The 19,336-nt window shown below is 39.5% G+C and overlaps 1 protein-coding gene and 1 pseudogene across 3 annotated transcripts; one reads left to right on the top strand and one right to left on the bottom strand.

The window, feature by feature from the left end:
* Nucleotides 1-432: 432 nt before the first annotated feature.
* Nucleotides 433-19,087, bottom strand: LOC100619137 (zinc finger protein 345-like). Of its 3 annotated transcripts, none has more exons than XM_056820003.1 (4): nucleotides 18,693-19,087; nucleotides 13,615-13,790; nucleotides 12,286-12,381; nucleotides 433-3,699 (listed from the first exon to the last, which is right to left on the bottom strand). In XM_056820003.1, exons 2-4 carry the CDS (start codon nucleotides 13,754-13,756, stop codon nucleotides 1,376-1,378), a joined length of 2,562 nt encoding a protein of 853 aa, XP_056675981.1. In that variant the 5' UTR covers nucleotides 13,757-13,790; nucleotides 18,693-19,087; the 3' UTR covers nucleotides 433-1,375. The 3 variants fall into 3 exon arrangements, with proteins under 3 accessions (XP_056675981.1, XP_007485948.3, XP_056675982.1); XM_007485886.3 differs by having other exon boundaries at nucleotides 18,914-19,087; XM_056820004.1 differs by having other exon boundaries at nucleotides 13,615-19,087.
* On the top strand, nucleotides 3,835-5,795 carry LOC130457574 (ubiquitin-conjugating enzyme E2 D3-like; annotated as a pseudogene).
* Nucleotides 19,088-19,336: the final 249 nt, after the last annotated feature.

Genomic DNA, 19,336 nt, shown 5'->3' with positions numbered 1-19,336 from the left:
CATTGCATGACATATAGGATATGTTCTGTTTTTCTTCTCTCCTTGGAACAGCACTGCCCCAGCTGCACCTCCAGAAACCATGGCCACAGTATCTAGAGAAATGAGTATACTTGCATTCAAAACTCTTGCCATCCCTGGGCAGTGGTTTGTTGGATATTTTTAAAGTTGCTGAGTGCACACTTCACTAGGGCATTCTGTCTAATTGACTCCTGGTCAGAACATGCTTTATGTATCACCTAACCTAGCACCCCAGCCATCTTTTCATGGGACTTGCATCCTCCCACCTCAAAAATTTTTGAGTATGAGTCTTGTGATGAACAATAAGTTTTACCCTCTGGCTGAATTCTTTCTCATATTCATGACATTTACAGCATTTCTCTTTAACATGAATGCTGTGATGATAAATAAGCAGATCATCCAGTTAAAGGGTTATTTTTTCCCCATTAAAATTGTTTTATTATCATCTTAAATATAAATAAGAACAGAAAAAGAGGATTACATATAACATTATGAACCATTATTATTTTGTTCAAGGGATGCTAAATTTATCACAATACTTCATATGCAAAGAACAAAAAAGACTATTTCAAGCTGAAATTTTATTATCTGTACTTTAAGCAAATATGAAGTTTAACACAATGGAAATATATGTGCCACTTGTCTGAAATCCTTTCTGTTCTTTTCATTTTCAAATCTTTCACTGACACTTTTTTTTAGCATCACTATTATTAGCCACATTCTATTCCCCCATAACTCTCCATTCCAGATAAAAGCCTTCTGCAGTAAACAAAGAAGTATAGTTAAACAAAACAAAGTCTTATTGAGCATATCTGAAAACATATATCCTATACTGAATCTGAAGTCAATGACTTCCTGTCAAGAAATTGAAGGGATGTTTTTTTCATTAGTCTTCTGACACTGATTATAATTGAATCAACATAAATGATCATTTCACTGATTATAGATTTCTAAAATTTTTTGAGGTTGTTTCACATTATTGTAGTCATTACATAAATTGTTTTTATTGGAACTAGTTTTGATACATATAAATACATACATACACACACAAAATATTCAAGTAGTTTTTCTCCTCTCTAAATTCTCTATTGTCTAATAAGTTTGTCCTTTTGCTGCAGCCTTCCCCATATCCACTTTTTTTTCTAATAATTCTTCTGATAATTGTAATGTTTTGTCCTACATTAACAATATTCAAAAAGTTTCCTGTAGTGTGAGTTGACTCATGGCCAATAAACATTCCCCATTAATTAAAGGCTGTACCACTTTCATTATATTCAAAAGATTTCCCTACAGTGTGAGTTCTCTAATGTCCATTACAGGATCTCCTCCGGATGAAGGCTTTCCCATGTTCATTCCACTAAAAGAATTTCTTTCTAGCATGGATCTTCTGATGTCTGTTAAGGTGTCCCTTCTCACTGAAGGCTTTTCCACATTCTTGACATTCAAAAGGTTTCTCACCAGTATGAATTCTCTGATGGGTAATGAGATTTATCTTCTGTCCAAATCCTTTTCCACATTCATGACATTCAAAAGGTTTCTCACCAGTATGAATTCTCTGATGGGTAATGAGACTTACTCTCTGTCTGAATCCTTTCCCACATTCATGACATTCAAAGGGTTTCTCTCCAGTATGAGTTCTCTGATGTCTATTAAAGGACCGCCTCTCAACAAAGGCTTTCCCACATTCATTACACTCAAAGGATTTCTCTCCAGTATGAGTCCTCTGATGTCTAATAAGGTGTCCCTTCTCACTGAAGGCTTTTCCACATTCATGGCATTCAAAGGGTTTCTCACCAGTATGAATTCTCTGATGGGTAATGAGGTTCACTCTCTGTCTGAATCCTTTTCCACATTCATGACATTCAAAGGGTTTCTCTCCAGTATGAGTTTTCTGATGTTTATTAAATGATCCCCACTGACTGAAGGCTTTCCCACATTTGTGACATTCAAAGGGCTTTTCTCCAGTATGAGTTCTCATATGGGTAATAAGGCTAGCCCTCCAGCTAAAGCCTTTCCCACATTCCTGACATTCAAAAGGTTTCTCTCCAGTATGAGTTCTCTGATGGCTTTTGAGGACATTACCATCACTGAAAGCCTTTCCACAATGATCACATTCAAAGGGTTTTAATCCAGTGTGAATTCTTTGATGTGTTTTGAGAATATTACTTTTACTGAAGGCTTTCCCACATTGATTACATTCAAAAGGTTTCTCTCCAGTATGAGTTCTCTGATGGGTAGTAAGGTTTGCCCTCTGTCTGAATCCTTTCCCACATTCATGACATTCAAAGGGTTTCTCTCCAGTGTGAGTTCTCTGATGGGCAATAAGGCTTGCCTTCCAGCTGAAGCCTTTCCCACATTCCTGACACTCAAAGGGTTTCTCTCCAGTATGAGTTCTCTGATGGCTATTAAGAGTTCCCTTCTGACTAAAGCCTTTTCCACATTCCTGACATTCAAAGGGTTTCTCTCCAGTATGAGTTCTCTGATGGCTTCTAAGGACATTATTGTCACTAAAGGCCTTCCCACATTCATTACATTCAAAAGGTTTCACTCCTGTATGTATTCTCTGGTGGATTTTGAGTACTTTACGCTCAGTGAAGGCTTTTCCACATTCATGACATTCAAAGGGTTTTTCACCAGTATGATTTCTCTGATGTGTTTTGAGTCCATTACTTGAAGTGAAAGCTTTTTCACATTCATGGCATTCAAAGGGTTTTTCTCCAGTATGAGTTCTCTGGTGACTAATGAGAGTTCCCCTTTGGCTGAATCCTTTCCCACATTCATAACATTCAAAGGGTTTCTCACCAGTATGAGTTCTAAGATGTCTGTTAAAGGATCCCCATTCACTGAAGGCTTTTCCACATTCATGACATTCAAAGGGCTTCTCTCCAGTATGAATTCTCTGATGGCTAATCAGAGTTCCTCTCTGACTGAAGCCTTTTCCACATTCTTTACATATGAATGGTTTCTCACCAGTATGAGTCTTTTGATGAGTAATAAGGTTTCCCCTCTGGCTGAATCCTTTCCCACATTCCTTACATTTAAAAGGTTTCTCCTGAGTATTAATTTTCATTTTTATCAATCTTTTTTGGTGGCTAAAGGTTTTGCCATACTTACGACATTCATTTTTTTCTCTAATTCTAATTTTCTGATACCTAATACCACCTGCTCTTCTGCCAAAGGCTTTTCCCCCTTCTTTGTCCTCATGTGGATTTTCTCCAGCTTGTGTTCTATGAAATTTAATTAGGTCTGATTGGTAACTAAAGGGCTTCTTGCATTTGTCATACTTAGAAAGATTCTTCCCTAAGGAAAAAGCATTGCATATGAATAGGTCTGAAAAATCCTTTACCTTTTTTTCTAGTGTCTTATTATGGAAGCCTTTCTTCATAGGATTTCTCCATGGAACAAAGATTGATGCCAGATTAAAACCTCCTCCCAAAGTATTATAATATGGTGCAGTCATTTCATTAAAAGTAGTCTTCTGTGGAATTGTTATGAGTCTGGACAGTCTCTCCTGGTTGCCCTTCTGTATCTTTAAATTAATATCACATTCTATTGGTTCTGCTGTGATGGAATGCCAAGGAATATTTACTGGAAGATCTGTCTTGTATGATTCCTCCATGTAAATGCACTGCATCAGACTTGTGACTTTGATTTCAAACTTGGTCTTCTGACTAAGAGTACCTGAAAGAAAAGTTAAAAAAGTTACTGGCTTGGGGAACAGCTGGGTAGCCTTAATGGATTGAAAGCCAGGTCTAGAGACAGGAAGTCCTAGGTTCAAATCTGGCCTCAGACACTTCCTCGCTGTGTGACCCTGAGCAAGTCACTTAACCTCCATTGCCTAGCCCTTATCACTCTTCTGCCTTGGAACCAATACATAGTATTGATTCTAAAACAGAAGGTCAGGGTTAAAAAAAAGTTACTGGCTTGGGTGAGTTAGGCGGAGGCATAGAAGGTACACAAACTCTCCTGACCTCTATAAATTATCCTACAAAAAAATTTAAATGGCTCAAAATGAATTTTGGAACAGCATAATCCACAAAAAGACAGGGTGAAATAATTTTTTTAGCCCAAAACAACTTAGAAGGCCAGCATAAAAGATCTAGTGCACCAGGGTGCAAGTGGAACACTAAGTAGCACACTAAGGCAAGCACCAACAAGGCAACAGGCCTTGGGGGCTGCTGAATCAGCAGCAAAGGTTTCTAGAGCTATCAGCCAAAAACAGAAAAAGGGCAGTTAGACAACTTCTCAGAAGGAGATTATAGGGGTCTCTTTGCTGGCTCTAGGTACAAGACTCTTGTCACACTGCCCATACACCATTCCAGGTAATAGTCCTGGGGTGCAGTCCCAGTTGGAGGAGGAATACTAGCACATACCAGGAAAGTGGGGAACCCTGGTCAGACCACCAAGGAAGAAAAGAATGCTTGTGGTTACCCACAGACCAAAGTATGGGCCTGGAGAGTATTAAATACATCTCTCCTACCATCATACCACCTTGGAAGATATGAAAGCGGATAGATCCCCAAAGTCACCTCTGAAGGCAGCTGCACAAGAACCTGAAGCTTGGAACAGGGAAGAAAAGGAAAGGAAAAGGCTGAAAAATGAGGAAACAAACCAAAAAAAAGAAACTCAACAAAGAAAGTTATTTTGGTGACAGGGAAGACCAAACTGCAAACTCGGAAGACAACAAAGTCAATACTCCTGCAAGCCTCCAAGAAAAATAGGAATTGGTCTCAACCCAAAAAGAATTAATGGAGGAGCTCAGAAAGAATTTTTAAAATGAAATAAGAAAGACAGAATAAAATTGGGGAAAGAAATTAGAGTGATACAGGGAAACAATAAAAAAAGAGTCAACAGCTTGGTAAAGAAGCACAAAAAATATTGAAGATATTAATACTTTAAAACAGAACAGGGCAATTGTTAAAAGAGGCACAAAAACCCAATGAAGAGATCTTCTTAAAAAGCAGAACTGGTTAAATGGAAAATGATACACAAAAATACATGGAAGAGAAGAACGTCTTGAAAAAGCAGAATTGGCCCTATGGAAAAAAAAAAGCATCCATAAATTCACTAAGGAAAAGAACTTTTTTCAAAGTGAAGTTGGCCAAATGGAAAAAGAAGTACAAAAGCTCACTGAAGAGCAATCATGTCTTAAAAATTAAAATTAGGCAAACAGAAGCTAATGATTCCATGAGACATCAAGAAACAGTCAGGCAATAATGGTCAGGGATCTCTATGAAAGCAGAGTGTGCACTGCTTGATGACCAAGGAAAGTGATGGAGAGCATGGTCCACATTGTGAAGGTGCAGCTTCCTGCCTATCTCAAATGGGTCCTGGTTCCGGAGAGCATTACCAGGTCCTCATGGTTCACAGGAACCATGATCCTCCAACACACTGTTATGCAGATCCAGTTGGGGATGATATGTTTCATTGGCAAGCCACAATTATTGGACCTAATGATAGCCCATATCAAGGTAGTGTATTCTTTTTGACAACTCAGTTCCCTACAGACTACACCTTCAAACCACCTAAGATTGCATTTACAACAAGAATTTATCATCCAAATAATTAACAGTAATGGCAGCATTTGTCTTGATATTCTAAGATCACAATGGTCTCCTGCTTTAACTATTTCTAAAGTTCTTTTATCCATTTGTTCATTGCTATGTGATCCAAACCCAGATGACCCCTTAGTGCCAGAGATTGCAGGGATCTATAAAACAGAGAGAGACAAGTACAGTAGAATATCTTGAGAATAGACTCAGAAATATGCCATGTGATGCTACCTTAAAGTCAGAATAACCTGCATTATAGCTGGAATAAACTTTTCCCTTTTTTATTTTCTTATCTGGCTGCTCCCCTATCAGACCTCATCTTTTTAAATTTTATTATTTATCTCCCTCTATTCATGCACATGCTCATCTGAGAAGACTTAAGTTCTTCCAGCTTTGGACAATAATTGCTTTTAGAAACTGTAAAGTAGTTACAAGAGAACAATTGCCCAAGATTCAGAATTTCTTAAAAAATGGAGCATGTTTATTATGTGGCCGATGTCTTCACTCTAGCTTGGTTATGAGACTAAAACCCCATTCCTCACTGCTCTAATAGATGCTGAAGATACCTGAGGGGGAGGGAGATGGATAGACAATTGTCATACCAAAGGAAACAACATTACTGTAGCAGCATCCATCTTGTTTAAGCCTTCTGTTGTTAAGAGATTTGGGGTTTCATGATGTACTTTATGCTCATAACTGATGTGGTTGAAGAACTGGTACTGAATTTATAGCATCAGCAGAACAGAAAATGTGATGTATTTTATGCACGTCAATAAAGGAATGGAATAACCTGTTCTTGTTCTACAGAGAATGGAAACTGTAAGTCAAACGCCCCTTGTATTCCAAAATAGGGTCTTGAACTTTTTGTAATTGTCATTTAAATTTTGTTAAGAGGCTTGGAGCTATTAATTAATCTATCTTCCAATACACTGTTTAATACAGCACTGAATAAATTATGCAAGTTGTCAATGGATGAGTGATCAACTTAATAGCTCTGCTAGTAATTGAGTTATTTTTCTTCAATAAAGTTGAATAAACCAAAAAAAGAAATAAAAAGAAATAATCAAAATCAAAAGAATTAAAATAGAAGAAAATATGAAATATCTCATTGGAAAAAACAACTGACCTGGAAAATAAATCCAGGAAACATAAACTAAGAATTATTGGACTACCTGAAAGCCATGATCAAAAAAGAGCTTAGACATCATCTTTCAAGAAATTATGAAGGAAAACTGCCTTGCTATTCTAGAACCAGAGGGCAATACCCTCCTGAAAGAGATCTCAAAAGAATAACTCTCAGGAATATTATAGCCAAATTCCAGAACTCCCAGGTAAAGGAGAAAGTATTGCAATTAGCCAAAAAGAAACAATTAAAACATCATGGAGTCATATTTAGGATAACACAAGATTTAGCAGCATCTATGTTAAAGGATTAGAGAGCCTGGAATATGATATCCCAAAGGACAAAGGAGCTAGGACTTTAACCAAAAATCACTTACCCAGCAAAAGTGAGCATAATCCTTCAGGGGAAAAAATAGATATTCAATGAAATACAGACTTTCAGAAATCCTGATGAAAAGACCAGAGCAGAATAGAATATTTGTCTCTCAAATAAAAGACTGAAGAGAAGTATAAAAAAATAAACAGGAACAAGAATTCAAAAGACATTCAGGAAGGTTAAACTATTTACATTCCTACATAGGATGTAACTCCTAAGAAATTTATCTTTATTTGGGCAGTTAGAAGGAGTATACATAGACAGAGGACAAGGGTGTGAGTTGAATATGATGGGATGAAATGAAAAAATAACAAAATTAAGGCTTGAGTATGAGGAACAAACTGGGAAGAGTTTGGGGAAGGGAAAAACAGAATGGGATAAATTATCACACACAAAAGAGGCATGAGAGAGCTTTTACAGTGGAGGGGAGGATGTGAGAGGTGGGGAAGAGAGCATGTGAACCATACTCTCATCAGAATTGGATCAATTAGGGAAGAACATACACAATCAATTGGATATAGAAATCTATCTTACCCTATAGAAAAGAGGGAAGGAAAGAGGGTAAAAGGAGGTGGGGATGGTGGAAAAGAGGGTAAATTGGAGGAGGGGGAGGTCAGAAACTAAAGGGGGAAACAAGATGGAGAGTAATGCATAGTAATCATAATAGTATGAAAAATTTTTATAAGTCTCTCTTATAAAGGCCTCATTTCCCAAATACATAGTGTGAATCTTAAAATTTCTCAGATTGTGAATCTTAAGATTTCTCAGACTCTACCTTAGAACATTTGGTTAAGGCTATTCCCCATTTTAAACAATGAAGGTACTTGATCAGGAATGTGAGAACTCTAAAGTTACTCCACCCATACTTAAGCATGCTTTAGGGGAAGATAAAGTTGTTAACTCCTTACTGAACAATGAAAAGTACTTAACCCATACTTAAAGTAAAAGCTAAAACCCTTAAGCTAGGTCTATTTTTAGATCTAATACAAAAGGGTGCTAAGTACCTATGAAGGTCAAATTAATCACTAAAAGGTCAGGCAACTTGCAAACCTGCAAGGGGCAAAGAGGTGTGAACTTACTCAGAAGTTTTAGTCTACCCAGAGAAGTTGAGAACTAAAGAAGGTGTGAATTAAGAATGGTCACTCCTATGAAAACGTCTACTGTGATTGGTAGATGTGAAAACTTAGGGGAGGTGACATAGGAGAAAATTCTCTTTAAAAGGAGGTCAGAAGGCCTCTGAAGGGAGATTGCAGCCTTGGAAGCTGAAGTGGAGTTCAGGAGCTGAACTGGTGGGTCTCTCTGAACACTAGAATCTTGCTTGGGACAAATCTTGTGGTGAGTGGATAAAAGACTGACTGATCTCTCTTAAGGCTTAAGCCTAGGCTGGCCTAGCCCTTTTCTCATTATTTTCTCTTACTTTCCCTCTCCTTTTCATTAATTCCTTTATTTGTATTAATTAAAATCTCCATAAAACCCAGCTGACTTGGGTATATTTAATATTTGGGAATTTTCCCATGGTGACCACTATATTTTTTATTTGAAACCATATTTTCGCAGTCACAGTTTAAGGAAACCACTCTTTTAACTGTAACAATAGAAAAATAAATTAAATATATAAGAATACAAGTCATTCCCCAATTGATAAATGGTCAAAGGATATGAACAGGCAGTTCTCAAAGTAATTATAACTCTCTATAGTCACACAAAATACAAATTAAAACAACTCTGAGGTACCACTCCACACCTATTAGACTGGGTATTATGATAGAAAAAGAAAATGAAAAAAACTCAGAGGGGATGTGGGAATATTGAGACACAAATACAGTGTTGGGGGAATTGTGTACTGTTTCAATCATTCTAAAGAGCAATTTGGTCCTATGCCCAAAGGGTTATAAAACAGTATATACCTGTTGACCCAACAATACTATTACTAGTTTTTTTTTTTAATTCCAAAGAGATTTTTTTTAAAAAGGTGGAGGGGAAGGACCTACCTATACAAAAATATTTAAAGCAGCTCCTTTTGTGGAAGCAAAGAATTGGAAAGTAAAGGGACAACCATCAATTGGGAAATGGCTGAGTAAGTTATAGTATATAATTGTAAAAGAATTCTATTGTGCTGTAAGAAATGAGGAGTAGGAAGAGCTGGAAATGATGAGCAAGAGGAGCTTTTCAGAAAAACCTAGAAAAACTTACATGAATTGAAGCAGAGTGAAATAAGCAGAACCAGAACACTGTACACAGTAACAGGAATATTGTACAATAAATAACTATGAATAACAGTTATTCTCATCAATTCAATGACTCAAAACAATTCCAAAGGACTCATGATAAAAAATGCCATCTACTTCCAGAGAAAGAACTGATAGAATCTGAATCCAGACCAAAGCAAACTTTTTTCACTTTTTTTCTGATCTTTTTTTTTTGTTTTGAGTTTCCTTCCACAAAAGGATTAATATGGACAAATGTTTTACATGATTGAACATGTAAAATCTATATGAGATTGCTTACCATCTCAGCTGGGGGCAAGGAGAGGGAGGAAAAGAGAGAATGCAAGACTTAAAATTCTTTGAAAAATGTTGGAAACTTTTTATATGCAACTGGGAAAAAATTAAATTAAATTTTTTTAAAAAGTTACTGGCCACTGTTTACCATGATAGAAAGGAATCTTCTTTAGAGGAATTTCTAGTTTCACCAAAAGAACAAAAAATAATTTGAACAGATAGAACACTACTTATGAGGAACTGAAACCAAGGCCAGGGGAGAATATACTAACAGAACACTGAAATGAATTACATTCTTAAGAACTGGAAGCACTTATAGATATCATTAGAAATGCACAATCATGGAGAATTGAAATATATTCTTCAGGAAAGTATATGGAAAACCATGCTGGAAGTGGGGAAAATAGATAAAAAAAAATTAGAGCTAGAAAACACCTTGCAATTTAGTCAGCTAAAATTGAGGAACCTGGAAAACTGAGTAATTGGGGAAAATTTCACAATTACTGTTCTTTCCCCAAATTGTAAAAAACAAAACAATCTTATATATTTCAGAAAACTTTTTTTAAATTTTGAAAAAGGGACAAATTAAAGGATATTCATTGAAGGCCAAAAGCAGAAAACAACAAATTCAACAAAATACATTTCTGTCATTCTTCAAAAATATGGTGAGATTTTAAAAGCGGCCATGATGAAAGACATAATGAATTAGATAATAACAATTTGACTTACAGAAGTTTTTTTTTAAAAATAAGTGTGGTGTCACATCCTGAACTCAAAGGCTGGATATTGGAGATTCCTATTTCAAGATTGAATTATTTTGTGTGTCCAGACTTAGCCTTTACCACTCTTCTGCCTTAGAACCAATACATAGTATTCATTCTAAGATGGAAGGGCTTCAAAAAAATAAATACAAATAAATAAATGAAATTACTGGACAACTCACCAACCCCTATCAGTATGCCCAAGTTTAATAATCAAGCAGGTGAATGTATATCATAACAGAAGTATTATAAGATAATAAACAGTAAAGGACTAAACCATTATCAGTAAAGCAAATTTCCAAGATAATCAGAAGGGACTCATGAAAAATGATATCCATAGCCAAAGAAGGAACTGTTGGAGTTTGCAGATCAAATCATGCCATCTTCCACTTTATTTCCCTCATGTTTTTTTTATCTGTGATATGTATCTTCTATTACAACAAGAGAAATACAGAAATATTGCATGAAATTGCATGAAAACACTAAAAAAAAAAATAATAATCAAGCAGGTGACACAATTAAGTCAAAGCAGAGGCATTCACTAAAATGACCTAATAAGAACAGCAGTAATGGAACATTTCAACCACAAATGTGAATAATCCCATTAATGGTATCATCAGTGGTAAGAATAGATGCATGCAAACAAATGGCCAATGTCAGAAGGGTTGTAAGAGTGTAAGCACACTAGTGCATTGTTGGTAGACCTGTAAATTAATATAACCATTTTGGAAAGTAAATTAGAATTAGTAAGAGAATAAAATATCCATACTCTCTGACCAGAGATTCCATTACTAGGCTTATTCCCTAAGAAGGTCATTGATAAGAAAGTCCCATATACAGCAAAATATTTATAGCAAAACTTTTTGCAATAACAAAGAACTGAAAATAAAGTAGATACTCATCAATTAGGAAATGCCTAAACAAACAATGGTACGAGAATATAATGTAATGTTACTGTACTGTAAGAAATGATGAATGTGATCAAAAGGATGAAAAGAGCAACATGAACTGATGCATAGTGAAGTTAAGAGAAACAAGGAAACTATCAAAAATCACAATGAACATAGAATCATAAAAAAAATAAAGTGATTCTTTTAAAATGATAAATAACAAGCATGGCTCAAAAGAAGAGATAAGAAAAATCTTCACACTCATTCCTTGACAGAAGTAGAAGGTAAAAAGTTTTGTACAATTAATTTTTTTTTCGTTTTTGGAAAAAATTATACTTATTTTCCTTCTTTCATCTCTTTTTTTATTTTGGGGCTTTATAAAGATACTATTTACAATATGAAATGATGCTCTGGGAGGGGAAGGGAAAGGCATACTGGGGAAATTTATGATATTAAAAGAGAAAAGCCCTCAATAAAAACTCATTATTAAAAAAAAAAAGAATGGTGCTTGCTTAAGTACACAAGGAGATAATCTCTAACACTGGGACCACACAGGACTTGAGGTGACTCCTCCCTCTGGTACTGTGGGGTCCTTGATGAGTCTTCTTGTTCTTGTGGCATCCATATAAGTTCCCATTAGGTAAAGCACCTCTACAGGGTCTGTTTCTTCACTGTACCCTTGGGCCTACTGTTCTTAGTCATTCCATCCAAATCCACAACTGTACCCTCTGGGCAAGCCCTCCAACTGGACACTTACCTCTTTACTGATGGCTGTTACATTTTAAATTACTTTACAATACAAAAGAAGAAACATATATCTCATTCTCTGAGGCAGAAACGAGAGGAAAGACAGAGATTAGGGAACTGATGTGCTCAAGAGAAAGAGGACTGCTGGAGAAGCCTAATTCTTTTCCACACCCCGAGGGCCTTTGTGGAAAGGTCACACACTGTCAGTCCAACATGGCAGAGGTGTGGTCACCATCTTGGGGAAATGGGGTTGGAGCTGTTGTCTTGTTCCACATGTGAGATGGCTCCCATCTGCCTGCTTTGCACTTTATCACTCACCTTTATAAGAGCTTTTGGGGCCTCCTCCCTCGGGCCTCCACAGTGCTTCCCCTCTCACCAACAGGGAGATCACATCCAGTTTGGAAACAGGAAGCCCTATACATAGGCACAGAAATGACAATGTGCTGTAAAAGAGACCTTAGAAAGCTACCAAAGAATTCAGTTCTAGTTACAGAAAAGAAAACAGCTAAAAGGGGCCATCACAGGGTGATACAAATAAGGACACGGGTTTCCTATTTGGAGGGGTTACAGACCATGCTTAGAAGCTAAAACCATTTTTCATGTATCTCAACTGAAATTCAGGGATTTCAATTAATCATGTCATGTATTGACCATTTGTGATGTGCGAAGCACCTGTTAGATGTTAGAGATAAAAAGAAAAGGCATCAAAATCACTGCCCCAAAGGAAGCAGACATTTTGCAGAACTCTCTCTCTCTGTATATATACACACACACACACTAATAAACACATAATATATGGATAACATACACGTATGGGGGTGTCAAAGAAGAAGAGGTCACTGAAGCTTTTTTAAAAACCAATCAGGAGAGGGTAGAAGGAATAGAGACAAACTGGACAGCTTTGAAAGCAACAGATTTACGTAAAAGGAAAAGCAAAGTGTACATTAGATGTTCACAGGTTAATGCAATAAGCAATAAGGCTGCAGAATGCCTACCGGAGAGGAATATATGATTGGTCTGGAAAGGTGGGCAGGTGCTAGATTGAGAAGGGCTCTGAATGCCAAGCATAAGATCTAGGAGATGGAGTCCTGAGAAGAAACAACTTGGGGATTCAGACTTATGACCAACGGTCCGGAATTTCTTTTGTAATTCTCTTTGCTTTACTGAGTATTTTCTGGGCACAAAGAATTATAAAGGTGAAATGAAACTTTAATTCAGACAGATCACTGTTGGCTCATGGGGCTTCCAGTCTAGGGAGAGAAAAATCCATAGAAAGCAGAGCCCCATAGTCCCTGTAGAAACCCCTAGGAAAGGGGAGTGGGGGTGAGGAGTGCTTCCTGGAGGAAGCAAAATCCAAACTCCTCTGGTATTTTAGCAAACACTTTTGACCTGAGCATCCATGGAGTGGGGAAGCTTCAGCCTCAGGGCCAGCACAGCAAAGCTACGGGACATTTTTCGTCTGGGAAGAGTGAACAGAAATATCTCTACTGGCCATAAAGGAATAGATCCTCTGCCATGTGAGGCAGAGTTTGCAGAACAAGTCCAAACTTCGCTCAGCATTTCAGAAGACCCACCGCCAATAACGAAGAAAACTGCCAAGATTCCCTAGATGATAGATACTGAGTCATGGAGGAGGGGTGTGCTCACCCAGGGAGACCAAGTTCTCATAATTCTCCAACATCACATCCCTGTATAGGGCCCTCTGGGCAAGCTTCAGGTGTCCCCATTCCTCCTGGGTGAACTCCACAGCCACATCCTTGAACGTCACCAATTCCGGAGTCAAACACATTCTTCTTTAACTGGAGGTAACTCCTCTCAAATGCCTTCGGAAACAAACACAAAGATGTAGGCTCTAAAGGAAGACGTTTTCAGAGCACTTAGTTTTGGGTATTCCACTTCCCAAAAACTTTGAAATAAGCTCCTTGCTGGGTGTGTCCTGACTCCCCACCCCCACCCTGCTTTGTACTTGACTCAGTAGCATAGAAGGCATTTTCCGTGACTGAAATTTCCCTGGATATGTCCTCGTAAGTGGACCCCAAGAAAATCAAGTACTTTCTAAAGCAAACAGACACAAAACACTACCACTGGCAGTCAGCCTCCCGAGCCTAATTATATTGATTTCTGCTTAGCAACATTTTGGCAATTACTTCTGTATTGATCTCTACATTCTGAGATTGGCCAGGCCCCCCAAATGCCCTCTCAGGCCTGAAGACTAATTTACCCATAATAGAACTCTGTTCTTCCTCAGAGATCGCCACCTTCCTTGTTCTAGGAAGCCCCAGAATGAAATTCTGGCCTCCGCCTCCTTTATTATAACATTAACTACCTGCACAGTGTGGAAATGTGTACTGTGTACCAAAGGATAATTCTACCAATGTCAAAGGATCTGTGTCTTTTGTGATGAGGAAAATCAAGAGATTAAGAAGCAGATGAGATTAGGAATTGAGGCAATTGAGTGACCATACTAGCTCCACCTTGTGACTCAATTCTGGAGCTAGCTCAATTCCCTTTCCATTCAATTATAGGCCTAGTGCAAATTCCATCCTGTGAGAGAAATTGATGCAGTTGTGGGGATTGAGAGAAAACTTTCTGCATTATTTGAATCTAGCACTGTTTGACTAGGAAACTGGACCTCTTATGACTACTGGTGAGATACCATCAATCAAGGACCTAGCTTATGTTGACCAGAAACCTAGCTGGATCCTAAGATTGATGGAAAGAATTTTCTCACAATTATTCATCTCAAGCAGCCCATATGGTTTATCTGAAAATTAGTCCCATACTAGTCAATCAGTCATTGTTTCCATGTTCCTTTATTTACAGATACTTGGGGATAAATGGGCTAGCTCTTCTCCTAAATTCAGGGAACTGTATTATTCACTCTCCCTCTTCCAACTTGCAAAGTTCCTAATCGTTTCCTCTAGCTAGAAATCAGATTACCTAATATTGCATTTTTCCTTTTAATTAATCTCATCTGATTATTTTTACGGTATAAGTCCCCCTATATTCAGGGTCCAGCCCTAAGATGAGAAAGGGGGCTGTTCTCAATTTTTTGGACAAGTGCCATGCATTGCTTAATAGATCAATATACCTGGCAGGCCAAACCTTTGTCCCTTAGTCATTTCATCTGTCACCTGCCATAGCAATAAGGCTCATCCCTCTGCAGATGACTATAAACCATCCATGCCTTCCTAGCCTAGGCTGCTGATCTTCACCCAGAAAACCTTGAGAGGGAATCAAACCCTTCTAAGTCTCTTATACAAGGGTTGCAGATAGGCAGACTGAAACTGTCTGTTCTGCATTCATAACTCATCTCCAACTAATCTCATAAAATGAGATATTTGTAAAGCACAGTACTAACACACTTCTTAAGTGCTTGTTCTCTTTCTCTCCCATCATTTCTTAGTCAGTTTTTGATATTCTTGTGCACAATTCTTCACTGGAAATAGGCTGCAGTCTATATGCACATAGATCTCACTGCCCTTTCACTTACTCATTTTTAAATCTTGATAAGTTTTCTATGATTTGCCATAATAATGCATCAACAGAAAAACAGGGCTGTTGAAAGACAGAATTTCATTTCAGGAAATTGAGTTCATTATAGGCACTGCACAATTTCCTAAATGCAAAATAGACTGTTTTCTTCCAATTACATTCATTTCTGGGCTTGGTTCATTTCCCATCCTCATCATCTTTTATATGGCATAATCTGGAGAACTACCACTCTTTACCACCTTGGTTTGTCTGTCAGGGCTGGAAAAGTCAAAGTCTTTAGAATTCTTGTGGTGTGAATTTTAGATTTACTCCACCCTGCTTAGTCTAACAAAACAGGAATGTCTACACCCCTATTTAAGGATTAAGTATTGAGAAGGATGGCCTGTGACAGACATGTGCTAACAAATGACAAATCAGAAACAACTGACAGACCCCTGGGCTGTCCTAAGTCAAGCTTAAGCTACCATTGATACATGTGAGACACAGGAAAGTGATATAAAAACGGTCTATATATTTGGCATCACTTCCTCTCTCAGGGCTCTTGGCACGGAGAGGTGCCTGGTGGCAGCATGTTGAGCATCTTGGCATGGCGGCAGCTATTGTCCGGGTTTGGTGGTGAGTGTCCTTGATACACTACTGGGGGAAGCTTAGTAACCTAGTTCAGGTGAGGCCTCATTCCTAGTTGAGGAATGCCTCAAACTATAGTCTTGTGCTAAATGTCCATTTGATTATGTTGATAATGAGGCTCGAGTTTTCAGGATCTCATCTCTTTTGTTTTTTTAGAATATATTATTATCTTCTGAGGTTTCCAGTGGATGCAGAAAGTCTTGTGTTATCTGAACATTCTACTTAAAGAACCAAAAAAAGGAGTTTATGGGGCAGTTACTATCCAGAGGATGGGAGAATAAGGACCCAAAGATGGGAGATAACAAAAGAAAGGAGAATGATTCTAGGGACAACAGGGATAGAATTATACAAAAATATGTGGTACACAACAGTTTCTATCATTGGGCCTTACTCCAATCTATATTGCTTTCCTCATGAATTGATATTTCTGAGAATGAGGCAGAAAAAAAATGAGGGAGAGATCAGTAACAATAAAATAGGTCAGAAGTGAGAGCACAAATCTGGGACTTCAGAAGTTCTAACTGCATTAAGAAATAAAGAGATTAAAGAAAAAATAAACAAGGACACACATCAATCAGAAAATAAAATTGAGGAACAGACAAGGTGAGAAAAATTAACGAAGAGAACAAAGCAATGAAATTCTTTTAGGAAAAAAAATGCAAAAATACCCCTAAGAAACAAAAAAAGTTAGGGGAGGGATCTTGATTTTTTAAAAGCAATATTGGAGACACAAATAGATAAAAATACACAATATTCATTTTATACGTTATCTTCACAAATGTGAATTGATAAAACCAATAAAATGTAAAATGCACGGATAAAATGGATAAGAAAAAAGCTACTATAATACTACAAAACACATTGAAAAAAAGACAATCAAAATAAAAAGCTAGAAAAAATAACTATGCATCATGTGAATCAGAATAAAACAACAATTCAGGAACTGCAATTATGATATTGGGCAAAGTAAAAATAAAAAACCCCAACGTCAACAGAGACAAAAAAGAAGGTTCCTTCATATTTAAAGAAAGCATAGATATGGAACAAGGGAAAGAATGCTGATTCTGGAGTCAGAGGATCCAGTTTCTAATGCTTGACCTGTGTGACCTTGAGCAACTCAATGAAGCTTCTGGACCTTAGTAGGTTCTTTTGGTAAAGCGTGAGTCTCTGTATCCCTTTGGTCCTAGGCTTCTGAGTCTCCTCCCTCCTCTGGGGCTTGACTTCATCATTTCACAGCTCAAGAAGGGTTGGCCTCAGTGGCCCGGAAGGACCTTTCTGATAATACATGAAGCCATGTCAGGGTCCATTCCTCAGGGAGTTCCAGGGGAGCCCTCCACACTGCTGCCTTCTTTTCTGCCAGCAGATCGAGTTTCATAGGGGCTGAGATCTCAGTCCAGCCTTGGCTCCTCTGACCCGTCTGTCAGTTCTCACAGGTCTAAAAATCTTACAATGACTTTCTCCTTTTCCAAACATGGATGGTCTTCCAATAAGCACCCTTTTTTTTTTTTACAGAGCTTTTTGGGATGAGAATTTTTCTGTTGCCCTTTTTTCAGAAGTACTGAGGCTGGGGCAGGTGGGTGGCTCATTGGATGGAGAGTCAGGCCTAGAGACAGGAGGTCCTGGGTTCAAATTTGACCTCAGACACTGCCTGTCTATGTGACCCTGGGCAAGTCACTTCACCTCCATTGCCTAGCTCTTACCTCTTCTGCCTTAGAACCAATACATAGTATTGATTCTAAGATGGAAAGGAAGGGGGTTAAAAAAAAGTGCTGATGCTTCATGATCCTTTTCAATCAGCTGGGCCATCTTCTCCCTTGGGATCTTAGGAACCAGTCCTCTGTCTACACTTTCCTCTTTGAGCTGCTCCTCCTGTCCACTCCTCTCACAAAACACGTGGGAGGTTACCAGGTGGCTGGCTACGTTCTTCCTTGTCACTGGCCTCCAGGAGGAAACAGCAGAGTACAGTCCCTGCCATCCCTTCAATCAGGCATCACCCCCAAATGACCACGTGCTCCCGGTGGGGCTAAGGCAGGCAGGGGGAAGGTCGACTGGTCACTGCAGAGGCTGATAAAGACACTCATGGAGTCTGAGACCTAAGGAGAGCAGCGAGACTCACCTGAGGGCAGAGAGCCTCTTCCCCTCTGCCAGGTCTGGGGGAACCACAGGGGCTGGAACTGGGGAAGGGGGCTTGTCCTCCTGAAGAGCTGGATCTGGGAACCCGTAAGGACCCTCCCCAGCTAGACATTGGCACCTCCCGGGGGAACCCCAGTAGGGAGGACCTCTGTGGAGGGTATGGGGGGAGGTGGGACACTGAGGCAGGAAGGCTGGAGGAGGGGGGCCGGCCCGTGGGTGCACAGTTGTGACACGCGTGTGCACTGTGGTATGGGTAGAGTCGTGGGGGCGTAGTGTGCGAGTAGCCGAGACCGTATGGTGTACACGTTTGCCCAGGTGCGTCACGTGTGTGCACCAGCGCGACGTGCAGGCCAGTGTGCCTTGTGGAGTGCATGTACACTGTGGGGGGACCGCAGCCGAGGTCAAATAGGGCCATATGGAGGGCGGAGGTGGGGGAGTATCCCAAACCCTGCAGGTGAAAACTTACACACCCAGTTCACGCACGTTCTCCCGGGGATCGGCCTAAAGGGCCTTTTGCACCGTCCCTCTCACCCTTAGCATGACCCCGAGCAGGAGGCCTAGCGAGGGCGGGGCTGAGGCGGGGTCATCGCGCAGGCGTACTCTTTCTTGTTCGCCTTCCTTCCCTTCCTCCCTCCTCGATCGGGGCGGGGGCGGGGGACCCACCCACTCCCCCACCGACCGAGATCCGCACCAAGAATCCCAATTTAGACATCAGACTTCCCAGGTCGGATGAAGGTTCCGCCACTGCCGAGTCCAAACACTGATAGGTCGCTCCCACAATGCCCTGCGACCGTGCCTTGGGGACGAGCTCGAAGAACGCGAGAGGAAGTACGCTAAGGGCCGGGAAGCGCGGCTCCTTCTGGGAAATATGGTCTGGAAGCAGACGCTTCCTGTGGACACGCACTGTCCCGGACTCCATCCCCCATAAGGATCCGCGGCCAGGCCCCCTTTCCCTTCGCGGAGCATCCGCGTCTGCGCATTAGGGCGCGTTGTGTCCCTCCTTCCGGTGACCAATCGATGGGTCCTGGGGACGTCCCCTGGATTAAAGCGGGTGGGTTTGGGGAGAGGGCCTCCTTCTTTGTGTGTGCCGGAAGTGTGATGGCAGGTCTGCATT

Source organism: Monodelphis domestica, chromosome 2 (genome assembly GCF_027887165.1).
Source record: "Monodelphis domestica isolate mMonDom1 chromosome 2, mMonDom1.pri, whole genome shotgun sequence".
Lineage (NCBI taxonomy): Eukaryota > Metazoa > Chordata > Mammalia > Didelphimorphia > Didelphidae > Monodelphis > Monodelphis domestica.
Note: the sequence above shows the minus strand (reverse complement) of the source record. Positions and strands in the feature narration are given on the sequence as shown.